This window comes from Tamandua tetradactyla, chromosome 13 (assembly GCF_023851605.1).
Source record: "Tamandua tetradactyla isolate mTamTet1 chromosome 13, mTamTet1.pri, whole genome shotgun sequence".
Lineage (NCBI taxonomy): Eukaryota > Metazoa > Chordata > Mammalia > Pilosa > Myrmecophagidae > Tamandua > Tamandua tetradactyla.
The window spans coordinates 24,876,858-24,898,948 of NC_135339.1; the positions used below are offsets into that span (position 1 = coordinate 24,876,858).

Consider the following 22,091-nt stretch of genomic DNA (forward strand, 5'->3'; position numbering starts at 1 on the left):
CAAATGTTCAACAACTGATGAATAAATAAGCAAAATATGATATATCCATACAGTGGAATATGTTTCAATCATAAAAAGGAATGAAGTTCTGAAACATTCTACAACATGGATGAACCTTGAAAACATTACACTAAATGAAAGAAGCCAGACACAAAAGGCCATATCTTGTATAATTCCATTTATATGAAATGTTCAGAACAGAACGGAACAGCAGACAGATTAGTGTTACCCATGATTTGGGGAGGGAGGGGAAATTGACAAGTATGTGGTTTCTTTTGAAGAATTGAGATGTATGCAGAATTAGATTGTGGTGATGGTTGCACAACATAGTGAATATACTAAAAACTACTGAATTTTGCATGTTAAAATGGTAAATTTTATGTTATATAAATTTTATTTGTTTTAAAACATAGGGATTGATAAGGTTTCTTTACTTTTTGCATTTTCCATATACACAGGTTTTCAAGTACAAGGAATGGGAAAAAAATACAAGGATGACCCTATTTTTATTGAGAAATCTTCGTACACATACATTCTATACATGATATACAATCCACGGCTCACAATATCATCCGTAGTTGTGTATTCATCACCATGATTTTTTTAATTTTTTATTTATGATATATAACCACATATAAACATAAACATTCCTATCATGTGATCATTCCGTTCTTGTTATATAATCAATAACTCACATTATCATCACACATTCATCATCATGATTATTTCTTAGTATATCTGCATCAATTCAGAAAAGGCAATAAAAAGAAAACAGAAAAATATTCATTCATACCATACTCCTTCCCCTTCCCCTTAACTAATCACAAGCATTTCAATCTACTAAATTTATTTTAACATTTGTTCCCCCATTATTTATTTATTTTTAATCCATATGTTTTACTTGTCCATCGATAAGTTGGGTGAAAGGAGCATCAGACACAAGGCTCTCACAACCACACAGTCACACTGCAACAGCCATATCATGATCCAATTATCTTCAAGAAACATGGCCACCGGAGCACAGCTCCACATTTTCAATTTCCTCCAGCCTCTCCATTACACCTTAACTAAACAGGTGATGTCTGTTCAATGCGTAAGAATAACCTCCAGGATAACCTCTCAACTCTGTTTGAAATTTCTCAGCCATTGACACTTTATTTTATCTCATTTCACTCTTCCCCGTTTTGGTCGAGATGATTTTCTTAATCCCTTGATGCTGAGTTCCAGCTCATTCTAGGATTTCTGTCCCACATTGCCAGGAAGGTCCACACCCCTGGGAGTCATGTCCCATGTAGAGAGGGGGAGGGCAGCGAGTTTGCTTGCTGTGTCAGCTGAAAGAGAGAGGCCACATCTGAGCAACAGAAGAAGTTCCCTTGGAGGTGACTCTTAGGCCTAATTTTAAGTAGGCTTAGCCTATCCTTTGCGGGATTAAGTTTCATATGAACAAACCCCAAGATTGGAGGCTCAGACTATTGCTTTGGCTGTCCCCACTGCCTGTGAGAATATCAAGAATTCTCCACTTGGGGAAGTTGAATTTTCTCCCTTTCTCACCATCCCGCCTAGGGAACTCTGCAAATATTTCCCTATTCACTGTTCAAATCATTCTGGACAAACATACAAAATCTCATGCCCTACGCAAGGTTCCGAGTGCTTTGGTGTTCGATTAAGCTGTCCACATAAGTTATATTAGGAAATGCACTAGTCAGAATATAAATTTTGTACCAAATGAACATTTTTTTGCTTTCCTCACACATACATTAAAGTTTTAAAATATTAATTACCATTTATTTCAACACCCTGCACTATTATTGACATTCCTTTGTTCTTCCTCATGCAGAAACATTTTTAAATTTGCACATTTAGTCACTGTCATTATACACTCCAGGCATTCCTAGATTATACCATCTATCTTTCCTTCTGATTTCATTTTTGCCCCCAGCCCTCTTCCCTCTTATCATTTTCACATTCAGTTTCATTTAGTGTTCTAACATTATTGTATTACAGTTAGGTAGTATTGTGCTATCCATTTCTGTATTTTTACAATCTGAAAAGTGAATTTGGGGAGAGCTCTAGACACTGAAATTGCCATAAGATAGGGTTATCCTGTTCTGTTGTACAATCTGTATCCCTTCAGCCCCAGTTACCCAATATCTATCATATTTCTATCTCCTGATGGTCTCTGTTACCAACTGAAATTCTCCAAGTTCATTCACTAATGTCAGTTCATATCGGTGAGACCATACAGTATTTGTCCTTCTGTTTCTGGCTAATCTCACTCAGCATAATGTCTTTAAAGTCCATCCATGTGGTTACATGCTTCATGACTTTACTCTGTCTTACAGCTGCATAATATTCCATCGTATGTATATATCACGGCTTGCTTAGCCACTCAGGATAACCCTATCTTATGGCAATTCCAGTGTCTAGAGCTCTCCCCAAATTCACTTTTCAGTCATTTTTTTTGCTTTGAAGTATTTATTTGAGCTGAAGACACTGCTAAAAACAGCCTCGTGTTTTTTTATAGAGAGTGTATTATTCTTTGGGAAGGCTCATGAGGAACCCATCTGCTCTGGAACTAATAAAGTTGGTAAGAAACAAAAGATATCCTTAGGACCTACGTTTGTATGGCATATTGTTTTTCTTGGGCCATTCCACTCAACCCATACAATTTACCTTCATATGGGTTGAATTTCTTGCTTTTTCTCTTTTGATAACAGGATCGTGGGGTTGATGGCACCATTTTCCAGAATCCCAAAAAGCTTCACCTAACTATTGGGATGTTGGTGCTTCTGAGTGAACAAGAGATCCAGCAGACATGTGAGATGCTACAGCAATGTAAAGGGGATTTCATTGAGTGAGTAATCTACTGGTTTGGGGAAGGGTGATTACCCCATAATGGCTTCTTTTTGGTAATACAGACCTGTCTCTGGACTAGGGAGATGGTAACATTGAAACAAGGTTTGCTAATTTACCCAGATGGGTAATATTAGACCATTATTAGACCATTGTCTGAAAGGTTTAAAATGGATTTAAAGCATAAATTTACAACTTTTTATGGGAATACTGTACCTTGAATTATAATATTACAGTAGGCAAATTTTATTCTTAAACAGGGCTGTTAGAGCATGGGCTTGTAGAAATTGGGTTATCTGGCTACATTGGATAGAATAGGGCAAAGGGAGTTTTTTTAGGGTTTGTTGTATATGAAACTGTAATATGATGACTTATTTGTAGGCCATTTCTCTTTTTCCATTAATTGTTTGCAACACTAGATATTTTTCTTGAGCAAAATCATAAGCTAATAGAGTTGACAGTATACCTTTTCTTTCTGAATCTCAAACAGCAAAGAACACTTCTTTGTCTTGCTCTTTGCTCAGTGATGGACATGTCTGTTTTCTCTTGATTTTATCTGACATCCAAAATAATTTGATACTTGCAATTTTTCTTGCATAAAATAAAACTTTATGCTTTGCTGTACAAAGCAGGACAATTTTACCTGGTTTAAGAATCATTTCTTATGCTTTAGCTTATTTCTAAATCACCTTTTGCTAACATAAACTGAAAGCGGCTGCATCTTTTTTGGCTGCCATTGGGATAATCATACTAAGAAAAAAATTAAAGTCAGATAAAATACTTGCTTACAGAAGTATTTGTTCTTTTACCTATGAAAAGCAGGTCACATACTTTTGATCACCTCAGCTTTATCTGTGTATGTAAGGATTTAGCTGAATTGCTCCCATTTGTGTCTCTTGGTGCCTTTTGTGACTAAATGCTACGTCTGAGCCCTTTAAGCATGTCAGGGTTGGTGTGCAGAGGGAATGAAGAGCAGTCTTAATAATTTTTGACATGGCAGTATGAAAACAGTAATTGTAGTTTTTAAATTCAGCCAAGCTTTTGAAATAGGACAAAGTTACCCCGCCAAAAATCTGCAGTGCAGGCAAAAAATTTTTTGAAGATGCTGTCTTCAAAAAGCTGGGAAGAGTCGAAAAACCAGCAAATAAAGCAAGCTTCCCCCTACCATCCGCTCCTCCCTTTCCCCATTGTCACATACACTTATTAAAAAAATACATAGTACAAAATTAATCTACTTTTGAGGAAGATGAGAATTAGAATTAGTTGTTTGGATTGTTTAGAAATACATTGTTTCCCTAAAAGGAAGAAATTGTTTTTTTAAAAAGGTACTTCTATTAAATCCGTTATTGAGTAATACCATCTTACTGTTTTTCTTCCTTATTCTTGCTCTTTGATATCAGCCTTTGCACTTTGGTATACTTAGAAAGAATGTAAATAACTAATGGCATTTTTAACTTCAATCTTTTATGATGTAAAGATCTCAAATTTAAACATAATTGAGAAAGCACTGAAATAAAAAAAATGTTCATAGCATGCTGTAGTTTGGTTTGATGGATTTTTTTAAGTTGGTACATTTAAATAAATATGGCTGTACTGGAATTTAATTAAAACAGTGGTAGATATGGATATTTTAAAGAAATGACCAATTACATTTGTGTTTCAAATTTTGGGATAGTTTTTGAATTTAAAGGATGTTACCTTACCAGAAGCAGGAACTTTAACCTCAATTCGTAGACTAAAGTCTCATACAGCTGTATAGATTTGGAATGAGTTAGTCACAGTGTTTAGTAAACTCTGGAGCTCTAAATGTGTTCCTTGTGACTTCTCTTTGTGAGATGTAGAATAAAACAATATATGGTTTTGAGTATATACCCTGACAAATAAGTGGCACTCTTTTAGCTCCAGTGTTACCTGCTGTGTACCAAAGTGTTCCCAGTAGATTTAAGTTAAACCGAGTAAGAAGTTAAAAAGGGACAAGAAAGAAGAGAGAAGAGGAGGAGAGAAAAATAACAATTGACATATATTAATTCCTAATTACTGCCTCAGGTTTTAATTGGAGAATTTGGCTCACTGGTAGCACGGGGAGGAATAGCTCAGTTTACCACGACGGAGAACGTGTATCAGGCAAATTGTTGGCTTTCTGTCCTGCTCTTTAATGTCCCTCTTGATAAATTCTAGGGGTGGATTAAAAGAGTTTCTGTTTCTACTCGTAAACGAAGCTTCTGATTCTGTTTTGTAATTTCTTTTATTTGTTCTTGGTACCCCACCTAATTACAAGGATTTGAGGTGGTTTATGATGAGGACATATATACAGAAGAAATATTAGTCAGTGCAATCCCAAACTGTGTGGATAGAATGGGAAGACAATTCTACCTGAAAACCAACATAGGTAATCATTGTACTCAAGCAATAAAATTAGTACTGTTTTCTGGTGATATACCTAAACTAAATCCAAAAAGAAACACACTGATTTATTATAGTTCTTATCTCATGAAAAGGAGCATAACAAGTTTGTAGGAGAGAGACCTTATCTGGTTTCAATGCAAGAAAAATTTGCCATGTAAACCTTAACATAACACAGAATGATGGTGAGCAGTGTCTTTCATACGAATTTTGCAGAAGTTAAAAAAACTTTGTTTATGTAGCTGTTTCTTTTATTGATTCCCAGAAGGTGAGGGAAATGACATTAAATTATAACCCAGTAAGAACAGTTTAATGGGAAACTAAACCAATAGTATAAAAGCATTCTAGTGATCTAAGTATGCAGCCTTAGAGCTTCAAAACATAGGAGAATGCGTGGTTGGTATTAAACTGCCTGTACCAAACAAGTTATCTTGACCGCACTTTGATAAGACAGAATGGCTATCGTTCATGTTGAATTCTTTGGCTCTTATTTGGAATGGAGATACACCGTATTGTTGATTGAAGCTACAGGCCTCAGATAACAGTTCAGAGCTTGGCTTGTGTCCTGGAATATCCCACTTTTATTAAAGGTGACTACAAGTATACTTACAATCAGGGCTATATTTTTTCTCAATCAAATGTGTTTAAAAAGGTTAATTTTATTGAGTTTTCTGAGAAAAATGAGTCTTGTGCAATACTATGTAGAAGAGACAGTCAAGGCTTAGAAGTTTGAAGGACATCTTTGCCATTAGGAGTCCTAGGCTACAAAGATCCTCCTGGTGGCCTGGGTTCAATATCAAGGAAAACTTGTTTTGTTTTTGGAATTATATTTTGATGGATTCTGAAATTCTTAGGACTTTGAACTAGTACCACGTTTTATTCAGTGACAATATGGGACTATGACAATATTCTTCTCAAAATTATCCAGGATGGTTTTTCTCTTCTTAGTAAAACATCCATTCAGTGTTTACTAGAGATTTATTGAACACCTGTTGTATGCAAGGCATTGTGCTGGGGGCTGGGGATATAGAAGTAGACAAGATGGACAGAGTCCCTACCCTCATGTAGCCTGGAGAAGATTGTATGTGGTGAGCTGATTGTGAGTTGGGTTTCAGCTTGGCACAGCAGACTTTTTCTGGTTGAAGTGCAAATCTGCTTAAGGGGTCTGGAAGAAAACAAGATGGTAGGGTTTTATTTAGATAGAAGTAATACATGTTAATTTTAGAAAAGCCAAAAATTATAGATAAATAAAAATAAGAATATCACCTGTAATCCTGCCACTTGATAATTTCCATTAACTTTGTGGAGTAATGCTACCAGACATTTTTACATGTGTATATATATTTTTCTTTAAGCTGTGATTTTCTTACAATAAAATACACAGATCTTAAGTGTAGTTGACAAGTTTTGACAACTATATATATCCATATGTCCAGGTAAATTCACTTCTCCCAGGAGTAGCCATTGTTCTGTTCTGGTTTCTATTACCATAGATTAATTTTGCTTGTTCTGTAACATCACTGACGTGGAGTAACTGAGTATATATACCTTTGTGTTTAGCCGTCTTGGGCATTTATTTATTTATTTATTTATTACTTAAAAAAATTGATGTCGTTTTAATTGTATTGAAATATACGTAACGTAAAATCATTGTAACCATTTTAAGTGAATATTTGACTTTATTTATTTATTGTCAATGGACTTTTGACTTTAAGTCCATTGACAATAATGTGTAACCCTCTCACTACCTATTTCCAGACTATTTTATCATCCCAAATCAAAGCTCCTATTCATTTAGCAGTAACTCCTCATTCCTCTCTTTCTCTAGTAACCACTATTCTGCTTTCTGTCTTTATGAATTTCCTTATTCTAAGCATTTCATGAAAGAAACAGCATACAACATTTGTCTTTTGGGTCTGGCTTCTTCTACTCCATTTGAGGTCTTCAGGTTCATCTGTGTTGTGGCATGTGCAGCACAGCACTTCATTTTACTGCTGAGTAATGTGCTGTTGTGCGGATGGACCACATTGGTTGCTCCATCCTTGGTGGATGGACCGTTGGGTTGCTTCCGCCTTTTGGTTATCATGACTAATGCTGTGATGAGCACTGGTGTGCAGATAGCTGTTCAGGTCCTGCTTTCAGTTCTTTTGGGCAGAGTCTTAGGCATGGGATCGCTGGGTCACATGGTAGCTCCATGTTTGACTTTCTGAGGAGCTGCCAAACTGTTTTCCACGGCGGCTTCTTCATTTGACATCCCTTCACCAATGAGCAAGGGCTCCTGTTTCTCCAGCCACTGCTGTTATTTTCAGTTTTTAAAGCAGTAGCCATTCTAATGGGTGTGAAATTGTATCTCACCATAGTTTTAATTTGCATTTCTCTAACAGCTAATATTAAGCACCTTTTCGTATACTCAGTAGACTATTTGAATATCTTCTTTGGAGAAAAGTCCATTCAAATTCTTGGCCCATTTTAATTTTTTTTCTACCTGTAACATTTTTATTCTTTTTTAAATTAATTTTTAAAAAAATATTACAAGAAACAAACACAAATACTCATTTTTTTTTTTTAACATGGGCAGGCACCGGGAATCGAACCCGGGTCCTCTGGCATTGCAGGCAAGCATTCCTGCCTGCTGAGCCACCGTGGCCCACAAATATTCTTAACATATGCTCATTCCTTTCTACATATATAATCAGTAATTCACAATATCATCGCATACTTGCATATTCATCATCGTGATTATTTCTTAGAACATGTGCATCAATTCAGAAAAAGAAATAAAAGGAAAACAGAAAACAATTCATACATACCATACCCCTTACCACTCCCTTTCATTGATCACTAGCATTTCAATCTAAATTTACTGTAATATTTGTTCCCCCTATTATTTATTTTTATTCCATATGTTTTACTCATCTGTTGATAAGGTAGATAAAAGGAGTATCAGATACAAGGTTTTCACAATCACACAGTCATATTGTGAAAGTATATCATTATACAATCATCTTCAAGACACATGGCTACTGGAACACAGCTCTACATTTTCAAGCAGTTCCCTCTAGCCTTTCCATTACATCTTTTTTTTTCTTTTCTTTTCCATTTATTTTATTTCTTTATTTATTAATTAAAAAAAATTAACAACAAACAAAACATTAAGATATCATTCCATTCTACATATATAATCAGTAATTCTTAATATCATCACATAGTTGCATATTCATCATTTCTTAGAACATTTGCATCGATTTAGAAAAAGAAATAAAAAGACAACAGAAGAAGAAATAAAACGATAACAGAGGAAAAAAAGATTATATATACCATACCCCTTACCCCTTGCTTTCATTTATCACTATCATTTCAAACTAAATTTATTTTAACATTTTCCCCCTATTTTTTATTTTTATTCCATATGTTCTACACTTCTGTTGATATGGTAGATAAAAGGAGCATCAGACACAAGGTTGTCACAATCATAGAGTCACATTGTGAAAGCTGTATCATTGTTCAATCATCATCAAGAAACATGGCTACTGATACACAGCTCTACATTTTCAAGCAATTCCCTCTAGCCTCTCCATTACATCTTGACTAACAAGGTGATGTCTGTTTAATGCGTAAGAATAACCTCCAGGATAACCTCTAGACTCTGTTTGGAATTTCTCAGCCATTGACACTTTATTTTGTCTCATTTCACTCTTTCCCCTTTTGGTCGAGAAGGTTTTCTCAATCCCTTGATGTTGAGTCTCAGCTCATTCTAGGATTTCTGTGCCACATTGCCAGGAAGGTCCACACTGCTGGAAGTCATGTCCCACATAGACAGGGGGAGGATAGTGATTTTGCTTGTTATGTTGGCTGGAGAGAGAGGCCACGTCGGAGCAACGAAAGATTCTCTTGGAGGTGACTCTTAGGCCTAATTTTAAGTAAGCTTGACCCATCCTTTGTGGAGTTGCTTCATATGAACAAACCGAAAGAATGGGAACTCAGCCTATTGCTTTGGTTGTCCACACTACTTGTGAGAATATCAAGAATTCAACTTGGGGAAGTTGAATTTTCCCCCTTTCTCACCATTCCCCCAAGGGGACTTTCCAAATACTTTTTTATTCACTGTTCAAATCACTCGGATTTATCGGGGCATCACTCTGGACAAACCAACAAAATCTCATGCCCTACTCAAGGTTCCATGTACTTATGGTGTTCAGCTATGCTGTCTACATAAGCTATATTAGGAAATGCACTAGTCAAAATGTAAATTTTGTAAAAAATAAACATTTTTTGCTTTAGTCTCACACATAAGTTAAAAATTTTAAATATTAATTACCATCTATTTTCAGCACCCTTCAGTAATGACATTCCGTTGTTCTTCCTCATGCAAAAAATTTTTAAAATTTGTACATTTAGTCACTATCATTATACACTCCAGGCATTCCTAGGTGATACCATCTCAGTCTCTATTGCCTATCTTTCTTTCTGATTTCACTTGTGCCCCCAGCCCTCCTCCCTCTATCATTCTCACATTCAGCTTCATTCAGTGTTTTTAACATAATTGTATTACAGTTAGGTAGTATTGTGCTATCCATTTCTGAGTTTTAAATCAGTCCTGTTGAACAATCTGTATCCCTTCAGCTCCAGTTATCCAATATCTTTCTATCTCCTGATGGTCTCTGTTACCAACGAAATATTCCAAGTTTATTCACTAATGTCAGTTCATATCAGTGAGACCATACAGTGTTTGTTCTTTTGTTTCTGGCTAATCTCACTCAGCATAATGTCCTTAAAGTCCATACATGTTGTTACATACTTCATAACTTTATTCTGTCTTACAGCTGCATAATATTCCATCATATGTAAATACCACAGTTTCTTTAGCCATTCCTCTTGATGGACATTTTAGCTGTTTCCATCTCTTCACAATTGTGATAATGCTGCTATAAACATTGGTGTACATATGTCTGTTTTGTTCTTGCCCTCAGTCCTCTGAGTACCACCTAGCAGTGGTATTGCCAAATCATATGGCAAATCTATACTTAGCTTCCTGAGGAACCACCAATCTGCCTTCCACAGTGGTTGTACCATTTGACATTCCCAACAACAGTGGATGACTGTGCTGTGCCTCTTTCTCCACATCTTCTCCAACACTTGTCATTTTCTCTTTGATTGACAATGGCCATTCTGGTGAGTTTGAGATGATATCTCATTGTGACTTTGATTTGTGTTTCCCTAATAGCCAGGAAAGTTGAGCATCTTTTCATGTACATTTTGGCCCTTTGTATTTCCTGTTCTGAGAAGTGTCTGTTCAAGTCTTTTGCCAATTTTGTAATTGGATTGTCTGTCTTTTTTGTTGTTGAGTTGAACAATCTTTTTATATATTCTGAATACTAGACATATGTCTGATATATCATTTCCACATATTGTCTCCCATTGTGTAAGGCTGTCTTTTTACTTTCTTGACAAAGTTCTTTGATGCAAAAAATTAAAAGTGTTTAATTTTGAAGAGTTTCCATTTCTTTCTTTCTTTCTTCAGTGCTTGTGCTTTGGGCTTGTGCTTTGGGTCTAGGAAACCACCTATTATAAGATTTGTAAGATAGTTCCCTACCTACATTTTCTTCTAACAGTTTTATGGTCTTAGATTTAATGTTTAGGTCTTTGATCCATTTTGAGTTAATTTTTGTATAGGGTGTGAGATATGGATCCTCTTTCATTCTTTTGCATCTAGATATCCTGTTCTCTAGGCACCATTTATTGAAGAGACTGTTTGGTCCCAGGTGAGTTGGCTTGACTACCTTATTAAAGACCAATTGTCCATAGATGAGAGAGTCTGTATCTGAACACTCTATTCTATTCCATTGGTCAGCATATCTATCTTTATGCCAGTACCATACTGTTTTGACCACTGTAGCTTCATAATACGCTTTAAAGTCAGGTAGTGTGAGACTTCTGACTTCACTTTTTTTCCTCAGGATATTTTTAGCTATTCAGGGTGCCCTGCCCTTCCAGGGCAGGTTATTGGTTTTTCTATATCTGAAAAGTAAGTTTTTGGGATTTTAACTGGTATTGCATTGAATCTGTAAATCAATTTAGGTAGAATTGACATCTTAATTATATTTAGTCTTCCAATCCATGAACACAGTATGCCCTTCAATTTATTTAGGTCTTCTGTGATTTCTTTTGACAATTTCTTTGTATAGGTCTTTTGTCTCTTTAGTTAAATTTATTTCTAAATATTTTATTCTATTGGTTGCAGTTGTAAATGGAATTCTTTCCTTGATTTCCCCTTGAGATTGTTTATTACTAGTGTATAGAAACACTCCTGATTTTTGAGTGTTGATCTTGTAACTTGCCACTTTGCTGTACTGATATTAGCTCTAGTAGTTTTTCTGTGATTTTTCAGGATTTTCTACATAAAGTATCATATCATCTGCAAACAGTGAGAGTTTTACTTCTTCTTTTCCAACTTTTAAGCCTTGTATTTCTTTTTCTTGTCTAATTGCTCTGGCTAGAACTTCCAACACAATGTTGAATAACTGGTGATAGTGGACATCCTTGTCTTGTTCCTGATCTTAGGGGAAAAGTTTTCAGTTTTTCCCTGTTGAGGTTGATGTTAGCTGTGGGTTTTTTCATATATTCCATTTATTATGTTGAGGAAGTTCCCTTCTATTCCTATCGTAAGTGTTTTCACAGGAAAGGATGTTGAATTTTGTCAAATGCCTTTTCTGCATCAATCGAGATGATCATGTGGTTTTTCTGCTTTGATTTGTTGATATAGTGTATTACATTAATTGATATTCTTATGTTGAACCATCCTTGCATATCTGGGATGAATCCTATTTGGTCATGGTGTATAATTTTTTTAATGTGTCAATGGATTTGATTTGCTAGAACTGATCTGTAGTTTTCTTTTCTTGTAATATCTTTGTCTGGCTTTGGTATGAGGATGATATTGGCTTTGTAGAATGAGTTAGGTAGCTTTACCTCCTCTTCAATTTTTTTTGAAGAGTTTGAGCAGGATTGGTACTAATTCTTTCTGGAATGTTTGGTAGAATTCATATGTGAAGCCATCTGGTCCTGGACTTTTCTTTTGGGGGAGCTTCTTAATGACGGATTCAATTTCTTTACTTGTAATTGGTTTGTTGAGGTCATCTGTTTCTTCTTGAGTCAATATTAGTTGCTCATGCCTTTCTAGGAAGTTGTCCATTTTATCTACATTGTTGAATTTATTAGTGTAAAGCTGTTCATAGTATCCTCTCATTATTTCCTTTTTTCTGTGGGATCAGTCATTACGTCTCCTCTTCCATTTCTGATTTTATTTATTTGCATCCTCTCTTCTTTCTGTCAACCTCGCTAAGGGTCCATCAATCTTACTGATTTTCTCATAGAACCAACTTCTGGTATTGTTGACTTTCTCAATTGCGTTCATGTTCTCAATTTCATTTATTTCTGCTTTAATCATTATTTCTTTCCTTTTGCTTGCTTTGGGGTTAATATGCTGTTCTTTCTCTAGTTCTTCCAAGTAGACAGTTAATTCCTCGATTTTTGCTCTTTCTTCTTTTGTGATATAAGCATTTAGGACAATAAATTTCCCTCTTAGCACTGCCTTTGCTGCATCCCATAAGTTTTGATATGTTGTGTTTTCATTTTTCATTTACCTTGAGATATGTACTGATTTCTCTTGTAATTTCTTCCTTGACCCACTGGTTGTGTAAGATTGTGTTGTTGAGCCTCCACATATTTGTGAATTTTCTGGCACTCTGCCTATTATTGATTTCCAACTTCATTCCTTTATCATCTGAGAAAGTGTTTTGTATGATTTCAATCTTTTTAAATTATTGAGACTTGCTTTGTGACCCAGCATATGTTCTATCCTTGAGAATGATCCATGAACACTTGAGAAAAAGGTGTATCCTGCTGTTGTGAGGTATAAGGTTCTATAAATGTCTGTTAAGTTTAGCTCATTTATTGTATTATTCAAATTCTCTGTTCCTTTATTGATCCCCTGTCTAAATGTTCTTTCCATGATGGGAGTGTGAAATTGAAGTCTACTATTATGGAAGATGTGTCTATTTCTCTTTTCAGTATTTGCCTCGTGTATTTTGGAGCATTCTGGCTTAGTGCATAAATGTTTATGATTGTTATTTCTTCTTGTTGAATTGTTGCTTTTATTAATACATAGTATCCGTCTCTGTCTCTTTTAACTGTTTTACATTTGAATTCTAATTTGTTGGATATTAGTATGGGTACTCCTGCTCTTTTCTGATTGTTATTTGCATGAAATACCTTTTCCCAACTTTTCACTTTCAACCTATGTTTATCCTTGGGTCTAAGATACGTTTCCTGTAGACAGCATATAGATGGGTCCTGTTTTTTAATCCATTCTGCCCGTCTATGTCCTTTAATTGGAGAGTTTAATCCATTAACATTTAGTGTTATTATTGTATGGGCAGTACTTTCTTCTACCATTTTACCTTTGGATTTTATATGTCACATCTAATTTTTCTTCTTTTTACCTTTACTGATAGTCTTCATTTCTATACTCTTCCCCAAACCTCTCTCTCCTGTCTTTTCTTATATGTCTCTAGTGCTCCCTGTAGTATTTCTTGCAGAGCTGGTCTCTTGATCACAAATTCTCTCAGGGATTTTTTTTGTCTGAAAATGTTTTAATTTCTCCCTCATTTTTGAAGGACAATTTTGCTGGATATAGAATTCTTGGTTGGCAGTTTTTCTCATTTAGTGTCTTTTTTTTTTTAAAGTTTTTATTAATTAAAAAATATATATTAACAGAAAGAAACACAAATATTTTTAACATGTGCTCATTCTGTTCTACATATAAAATCAGTGATTCACAATATCATCACATAGTTGCATATTCATCATCATGATCATTTCTTAGAACATTTGCATCAATTCAGAAAAAGAAATAAAAAGACAACAGAAAAATAAAAACGAAAACATAAAAAAATATATACATACCATACCCCTTACCACTCCCTTTCATTGATCACCAGCATTTCAAACTAAATTTATTTTGACATTTGTTCCCCCTATTATTTATTTTTATTCCATATGTTCTACTCATCTGCTGGCAAGGTAGATAAAAGGAGCATCAGACTCAAGGGTTTCACAGTCACACAATCACATTGTGAGTGCTATATCATTATGCAATCATCATCAAGAAACATGGCTACTGGACACATAGCTCTACATTTTCAGGCAATTTCCTCCAGCATCTACATTACATCTTGGATAACAAGGTGATATCTACTTAATGCGTAAGAATAACTTCCAGGATACCCTCTTGACTCTGTTTGGAATCTCTCAGCCATTGACACTTTGTCTCATTTCATTCTTCCCCCTTTTGGTCAAGAAGGCTTTCCCAATCCCTTGATGCTGGGACTCAGCTTATTCTAGAGTTTTTCTCAATTCCTTGATGCTGAGTCCCAGCTCACTCCAGGATCTCTGTCCCATGTCACCAGGAAGGTCCACACCCCTGGTAGACATGTCCCACGTAGACAGGGGAGGGTGGTGAGTGTGCTTGTTGTGTTGGCTGTAGAGAGAGGCCACATCGGAGCAACAAACGAGGTTCTCTTGGGGGTGACTCTTAGGCCTAAATTTTAAGTAGACTTGACCTATCCTTTGTGGGGTTAAGTTTCATATGAACAAACCCCAAGACTGGGGGCTCTGCCTATAGCTTTGGTTGTCCACACTGCTTGTGGGAATATCAAGAATTCAACTTGGGGAGGTTGCATTTTCCCCCATTCTCACCATTCCCTGAAGGGGACTTTGCAAATACTTTTCCACTCACTGATCAAATCTCTCTGGAATTCATTGGGGCATCACTCTGGACAAACCAACAAAATCTCATGTCCTACCCAAGGTTCCATATACTTATGTACATGGAACCAACTATCTACATAAGTTATATTAGGAGATGTACTAGTCAAAATATAAATTTTATACCAAATAAACACTTTTGCTTTAGTCTCACATGTAAGTTGAAATTTTAAAATATTAATTACCATCTATATTCAGCACCCTGCAGTAATGACATTCCTTTGTTCTTCCTCATGCAAAAACATTTTTAAAATTTGTACATTTAGTCACTATCATTATACACTCTAGGCATTCCTAGATAATACCAACTCAGTCTTTATCGTCTATCTTTCTTTGTGATTTCTTTTATGCCCCCAGCCCTCCTCCCTCTATCATTCTCATATTCAGCTACATTCAGGGTTTTAACATAATTGTATTACAGTTAGGTAGTATTGTGCTGTCCATTTCTGAGTTTTTACATTCAGTCCTTTTGCACAATCTATATCCCTTCAGCTCCAATTACCCAATATCTTACCCTATTTCTATCTCCTGATGGTCTGTTACCAACGAAATATTCCAAGTTTATTCACTAGTGTCAGTTCATATTAGTGAGACCATATCATATTTGTCCTTTTGTTTTTGGCTGATCTCACTCAGCATAATGTCCTTAAGGTCCATCCGTGTTGTTACATACTTCATAACTTTATTCTGTCTTACAGCTGCATAATATTCCATCTTAAGTATATGTCACAGTTTATTTAGTCTGTTGATGAGCACTTTGGCTGTTTCCATCTCTTGATAATTGTAAATAATGCTGCTATAAACATTAGGTGTGCAAATGTCCGTTTGTTTCTTGCTCTCATGTCCTCTGAATAGAGATAGCATATAGAAGGGTCCTATTTTTTAATCCATTCTGCCAGTCTATGTCTTTTGATTGGGGAGTTTAATCCATTGACATTCAGTGTTATTACTTCATGGGTAGTACTTTCTTCTACCATTTTGCCTTTTAGATTTTATACGTCATATCTAATTTTCCTTCTTTTTACTTTTACTCATAGTCTTCCTTTCTACACTCTTCTCCACACCTCTCCTTCTGTCTTTTCCTGTCTGTCTCTAGTGCTCCCTTTAGTATTTCTTGCAGAGCTGGTCTCTTGGTCACAAATTCTTTCAGTGATTTTTTGTCTGAAAATGTTTTAATTTCCCCCTCATTTTTGAAGGACAGTTTTGCTGGATATAGAATTGTTGGTTGGCAGTTTTTCTCTTTTAATAATTTAAATGTATCATTCCACCGTCTTCTCGCCTCCATGGTTTCTGCTGAGAAATCTACGCATAGTCTTATTGGGCTTCCCTTGTATGTGATGGATTGCTTTTCTCTTGCTGCTTTCAAGATTCTCTCATTCTCTTTGACCTCTGACATTCTGATTAGTAAATGTCTTATAGTACGTCTGTTTGAATCTGTTCTCTTTGGAGTATGCTGCACTTCTTGGATCTGTAATTTTGTGTCTTTCCTAAGAGTTGGGAAATTTTCAGTGATAATTTCCTCCATTAGTTTTTCTCCTCCTTTCCCCTTCTCTTCTCCTTCTGGGACACCCACAACATGTATATTTGTGCGCTTCATATTGTCATTCAGTTCCCTGAGTCCCTGCTCGTATTTTTCTATTCTTTTCCCTATATATATTTTTTTCTTGCCGGATTTCAGATGTTCCGTCCTCCAGTCCACTAATCCTACGTTCTTCCTCTCGAAATCTACCATTGTAGGTTTTCATTGTTTTTTTCATCTCCTCTGCCATGCCTTTCATTCCTATAAGTTCTGTGATTTGTTTTTTCAGACTTTCAATTTCTTCTTTTTCTTCATTCCTTACCTTCTTTATATCCTCCCAATTTATTGATTTCTTTTTTGATGAAGTATTCCATGTCTGTTCGTATATTCTGAATTAATTGTTTCACCTCCTGTATCTCATTTGAATTGTTGGTTTGTTCCTTTGACTGGGCCATATCTTCAGTTTTCCTAGTGTAATTTGTTATTTTTTTGCTGGCATCTAGGCATTTATGAAAGACTTAATGATTAGTTTATTCTGGAGATTTCTTTCACTTCTTTTACCTAGGGTTTTCTTGCTGGATGATTTTGTTGTCTGTCTATTCTTTGACATTCAGTTCAGCTTTATCTGAACCTCTAGCTTAGGTTTGTTTAACAGAGAAGAATTTCTCAGTTCTTGTTTTCTTATTTCTTGCCCTGCTTGTATAGTGCTTCCCCCCCCCCTCCACCTTTAGGAGGGTCTACTTAGGTATTATAGACCCCAGCCAGATTTTCCCATACCCAACTGGCCTCCTATCTGGAGGAAAGAGTCACCTGCGTCAGTGTTCCCTGAGGGTGAGACCCTGCAGGTTGAAAGACTTTCCTGTGAAGTCTCTGGAGTCTCTTTTTCTTCATCCTGCCCAGTATGTGGTACTTGTCTGCCTGGTCCCAAGAGCATAAGATGATGTGGTACCTTTAACTTTGCCAGACTCTCCCTGCTGGGTGGTGGTGGAGACTGAGGAGAGGTTGTAGGCTGGTTTTAATGACTTCAAATTACCAAGCCCTGGTGTCTAAATTTCTTGAGGGAGGGATTCTACCTGAGCTGAGCTTCACCCCTCTGCTGGGGAAAGCACAGCATCCAGACAGGCCTCAAACAAGGTTGTTTCTGCCTATGCCTGGGGCAGTTGCAGCCTGAGAAGCCCTGCCACTGTATGCAAAGGCAGTCATGCCTTTGTAGAAACACAGCCAGAAAGACCTCTGTTTCTTCTTTTTTTTTTTCTTTTCTGTCAGCCCTGCTCCCTTTGCGCCAGGGCAAAAATGAGCGACCTCTGCTTTGACCAGGTTCACCTGAGCTGGGGACCTATTTTTAGTAGTCAGAATTTCTTAATTGTTGGGCTCAGCCCCTGCTGCTGTTAAAGTCTCTTTCCTTTCCCCTCTGGGAAGCAGTCTGTGTGGGAGGGGTGCCAGCCGCAGTGCCTTGGGGAACTCACGGGTCTGGGGATTCTTGCAGCCAGTCCAGCTGGTCCAGACTGGGGTACACTGTGTGTGCAGACACTACTGTGGCCCCAGGAACTGTTCTATACTGTTTCTGGTTATTTAGTAGTTGTTCTGGAGGATGAACTAAAACATACACATTGTTAAGCCACCATCTTGGCCCGGAAGTCTCATTTAATATCTTAAATACATCATCCCACTCTCTTCTCACCTCCATGGTTTCTGCTGAGAAATTTACACATAGTCTTATTGAGCTTCCCTTGTATATGATGGATTGTTTTTCTCTTGCTGCTTTCAAGATTCTCTCTTTCTCTTTGACATCTGACATTCTGATTAGTAAGTGTCTTGGTGTACGTCTATTTGAATCTGTTCTCTTTGGAGTACACTGCACTTCTTGGATGTGCAATTTTTAAGTCTTTCATAAGAGTTGGGAAATTTTCAGTGATAATTTCCTCCATTGGTTTTTCTCCTTCTTTTCCCTTCTCTTCTCCTTCTGGAATACCCATAATGCATATATTTGTGCGCTTCATGTTGTCCTTCAATTCCCTGAGTCCCTGCTCATATTTTTCCATTCTTTTCCCTATATTTTCTTTTGTTTGTCAGATTTCAGATGTTCCATCCTCCAGTTCACTAATCCTATCTTCTGCCTCTTGAAATTTGACATTGTAGGTTTCCATGGATTTTTTTCATATCTTCTGCTGTGCCTTTCATTTCATAATATCTGTGATTTGTTTTTTCAGACTTTCGATTACTTCTTTTTGGTCATTCCATACCTTCTTTATATCCTTCCTCAGTTCATTGATTTGATTTTTGATGAGGTTTTCCATGTCTGTTTGAACATTCTGAATTAATTGTTTCAACTCCTCTATCTCATTTGAATTGATGGTTTGTCCTTTTACTGGGACATATCTTTAATTTTCCTAGTGTGATTTATTATTTTTTGCTGGCATCTAGGCATTTGATTACCTTTATTAGTTTATTCTGGAGATTGTTTTCACTTCTTTTCCCCAGGATGTTTTTGCTGCTTGTGTTTGTTGTCTGTCTGTCCTTGACATTCAGTTCAGCTTATTCTGGACCACTAGCTTCGGTTTTGTTTAACAGATCAGAAATTTTCTGTTCTTGTTTTCTTGTTTCTTTCTGTGCCTGTATGGTACCTTTTTCCTCCCACCCTTAGGAGGGTCTGCTTAGGTACTATAGACCCCAGCCAGATTTTCTCAGACCAATCCGGCCTCCTGTCACAGGAAACCTGTGTTAGGTTTCCCTCAGGGTGAGATCCAGCAAGTTGACTGACTTTTCTGATTAGTCTGTGGACTCTGTGTTTTTCCCATCCTGCCCATTATGTGGTGCTTGTCTGCTGGCGGGTCTCACCTGCATAAAGTGATGTAGTACCTTTAACTTTGGCAGACTGTCCCTGCTGGGGACGTGGTGAAGACAGAGGAGAGGTTGTAGGTGGTTTTAATGGCTTCAAATTTCCAAACCCTGGGATCTGAATTCCTTGAGGATTCCACCTGTGCTGGTCTCCACCCCTCCCCTGGGGAAGTCCCAGGCTCCAAACAAGCTCTCAAACAAGCCACAAAAAAACAAAGAGAAAATTCGTTCTCAGAGCAGGACCCCCATTCCTCAGGTTTGCCAGTCAAGAGCATAAGTTGGTATGTTGCTTTGTGTACATTCAGATCCTGTGTACCCCCTCTTTTCTTTTAGGCCCCAGATCCTTTGAAGTATTATCTGTTATCTGATCCAAAAAACTTCTGTTTCTGTTTTTCTTTTTTCTTTATTCATCAGCCCTGACCCTGCAGTTCACCAGGACAAAAATTAGCAACCTCTGCTTTGACCAGGTTCAACTGAGCTGGGTACCTATTTTCAATAGTCAGAATTTGTGATTTAATTCCACAGTTGAGGCTTAGTTGTGCCCAGCCCCTGCCCCTGGTGATCATTATCTAAATTAATAATTTTGCTAGGAATTGAAAAATTATGATATTCTGTCATCCTTCTACATATATTAGTTGGAATTCTTCATAAGGAACTTACCTTCATCAATTACTTGGTGTGGTAGCTGAAATCATAATTGTTTCCTTAGGATTAGCACCTAGAAATAGAATTGTTTGAGCAAAGGGTTTTTATTCTTGAAGGCTTTTTATAAATAAAATTAACTTTAAATTAAATTACCTTTAAGATACAAGTTTACACTTCTCCCATTGGTCAGTAAGTGAATTGCTTGTCAAAATAATGAAGTAAGATCTGACAGATGAGCCAACCCAATAAATGTGTTTATCAATCAGAACCATCATCTGTTGACTTTTTCTATTAAAGAGTGCTAATAAACTGATATGAGATAAATACAGTATGACTTTGGGAATATTCTATTGTGTTTTCTAGGTTGAATCAAATACAATTTTTCCAATTAGAAAGACATTCAGATAATGTTGTTAGTTTTAAAAAACCTTCATGTTTATTATGTTTAACAATGTATATTAAAAATGTTTAAAGACTTCCGGAGAAGATGGCGGCTTAGTAAGACGCACGGGTCTTAGTTCCTCCTCCAGAAAAGCAACTAAAGAAACAGAAACAATACGAAACAGCTCCCGGAGTCACAACAGAGACCAAAAAGACAGCGTACCCCATTCTGGAACAGCTGAACGGGCAGGGAGAATCTGCTGCGGTGAGATACCCGAGGGGCGCGCGTTTTCCCGGCCGGGGCGGCTGGCGACTGGGGTCCCCTCCACGCACGTGGCTCCCCGGTCTGACTGGGAACGTTGGATAGCGGGGCCCTCCCGTCACGCTTGGCGTTTCGGGCCAGCTGGGCAATTAGGACCGGCCCTCTCCCAAGCCGCGGCGGCCAGCGACCCCCGCCTCCACGCGCGGTTTCCCGGGCCGACTGCCGTGCAGACAGACGAGCGCCATGAGCGCCACCTACTGGGCAGGAAAAGAAAAACGGAGCCCAGAGATTTCACAGAAAAAGCTTTCAACCAGCTGGGTCCCACACCCAGGGAAATCTGATCAACTGCCCAGACACCAGCAGAAAATAATGGATGACGCTCGGAAAATTGAAGATATGGCCCAGTCAAAGGAAGAAACCAATAGTTCAAATGAGATACAGGAGCTGAGACAACTAATGCTGAATATACGAACAGAAATGGAAAAATTCTTCAAAAACCAAATCAATAAATTGAGGGAGGACATGAAGAAGACATGGGCTGAACAAAAAGAAGAAATAGAAAATCTGAAAAAACAAATCACAGAACTTATGGGAGTGAAGGACAAAGAAGAAAAAATGGAAAAAACAATGGATACCTACAATGGTAGATCTAAAGAGACAGAAGCTACAATTAGTGAACTGGAGGATGGAACATCTGAATTCCAAAAAGAAACAGAAACTATAGCGAAAAGAATGGAAAAACTTGAGCAGGGGATCAGGGAACTGAATGACAATATGAAGCGCACAAATATACGTGTTGTGGGTGTCCCAGAAGGAGAAGAGAAGGGAAAAGGAGGAGAAAAACTAATGGAAGAAATTATCACTGAAAATTTCCCAACTCTTATGAAAGACCTAAATTTACAGATCCAAGAAGTGCAGCGCACCCCAAAGAGAATAGACCCAAATAGGCGTTCTCCAAGACACTTACTAGTTAGAATGTCAGAGGTCAAAGAGAAAGAGAGGATCTTGAAAGCAGCAAGAGAAAAACAATCTGTCACATACAAGGGAAACCCAATAACACTATGTGTAGATTTCTCAGCAGAAACCATGGAAGCTAGAAGACAGTGGGATGATATATTTAAATTACTAAAAGAGAAAAACTGCCAACCAAGACTTCTATATCCAGCAAAATTGTCCTTCAAAAATGAGGGAGAAATTAAAACATTTATAGACAAAAAGTCACTGAGAGAATTTGTGACCAAGAGACCAGCTCTGCAAGAAATACTAAAGGGAGCACTAGAGTCAGATACGAAAAGACAGAAGAGAGAGGTATGGAGTAAAGTGTAGAAAGAAGGAAAATCAGATATGATATATATAATACAAAAG

At 37.0% G+C, this 22,091-nt stretch overlaps 1 protein-coding gene across 5 annotated transcripts in view; it reads left to right on the forward strand.

Annotated features, from left to right (window-relative positions):
• Positions 1–22,091, forward strand: part of ASCC1 (activating signal cointegrator 1 complex subunit 1) — a 192,454-nt gene that overhangs the window by 95,355 nt on the left and 75,008 nt on the right. For all 5 annotated transcript variants that reach the window (XM_077124990.1, XM_077124991.1, XM_077124988.1 and 2 more), the window contains one exon: positions 2,718–2,854. In XM_077124990.1, the coding sequence (XP_076981105.1) occupies positions 2,718–2,854 (137 nt within the window). The remainder of the gene's footprint in view (positions 1–2,717; positions 2,855–22,091) is intronic.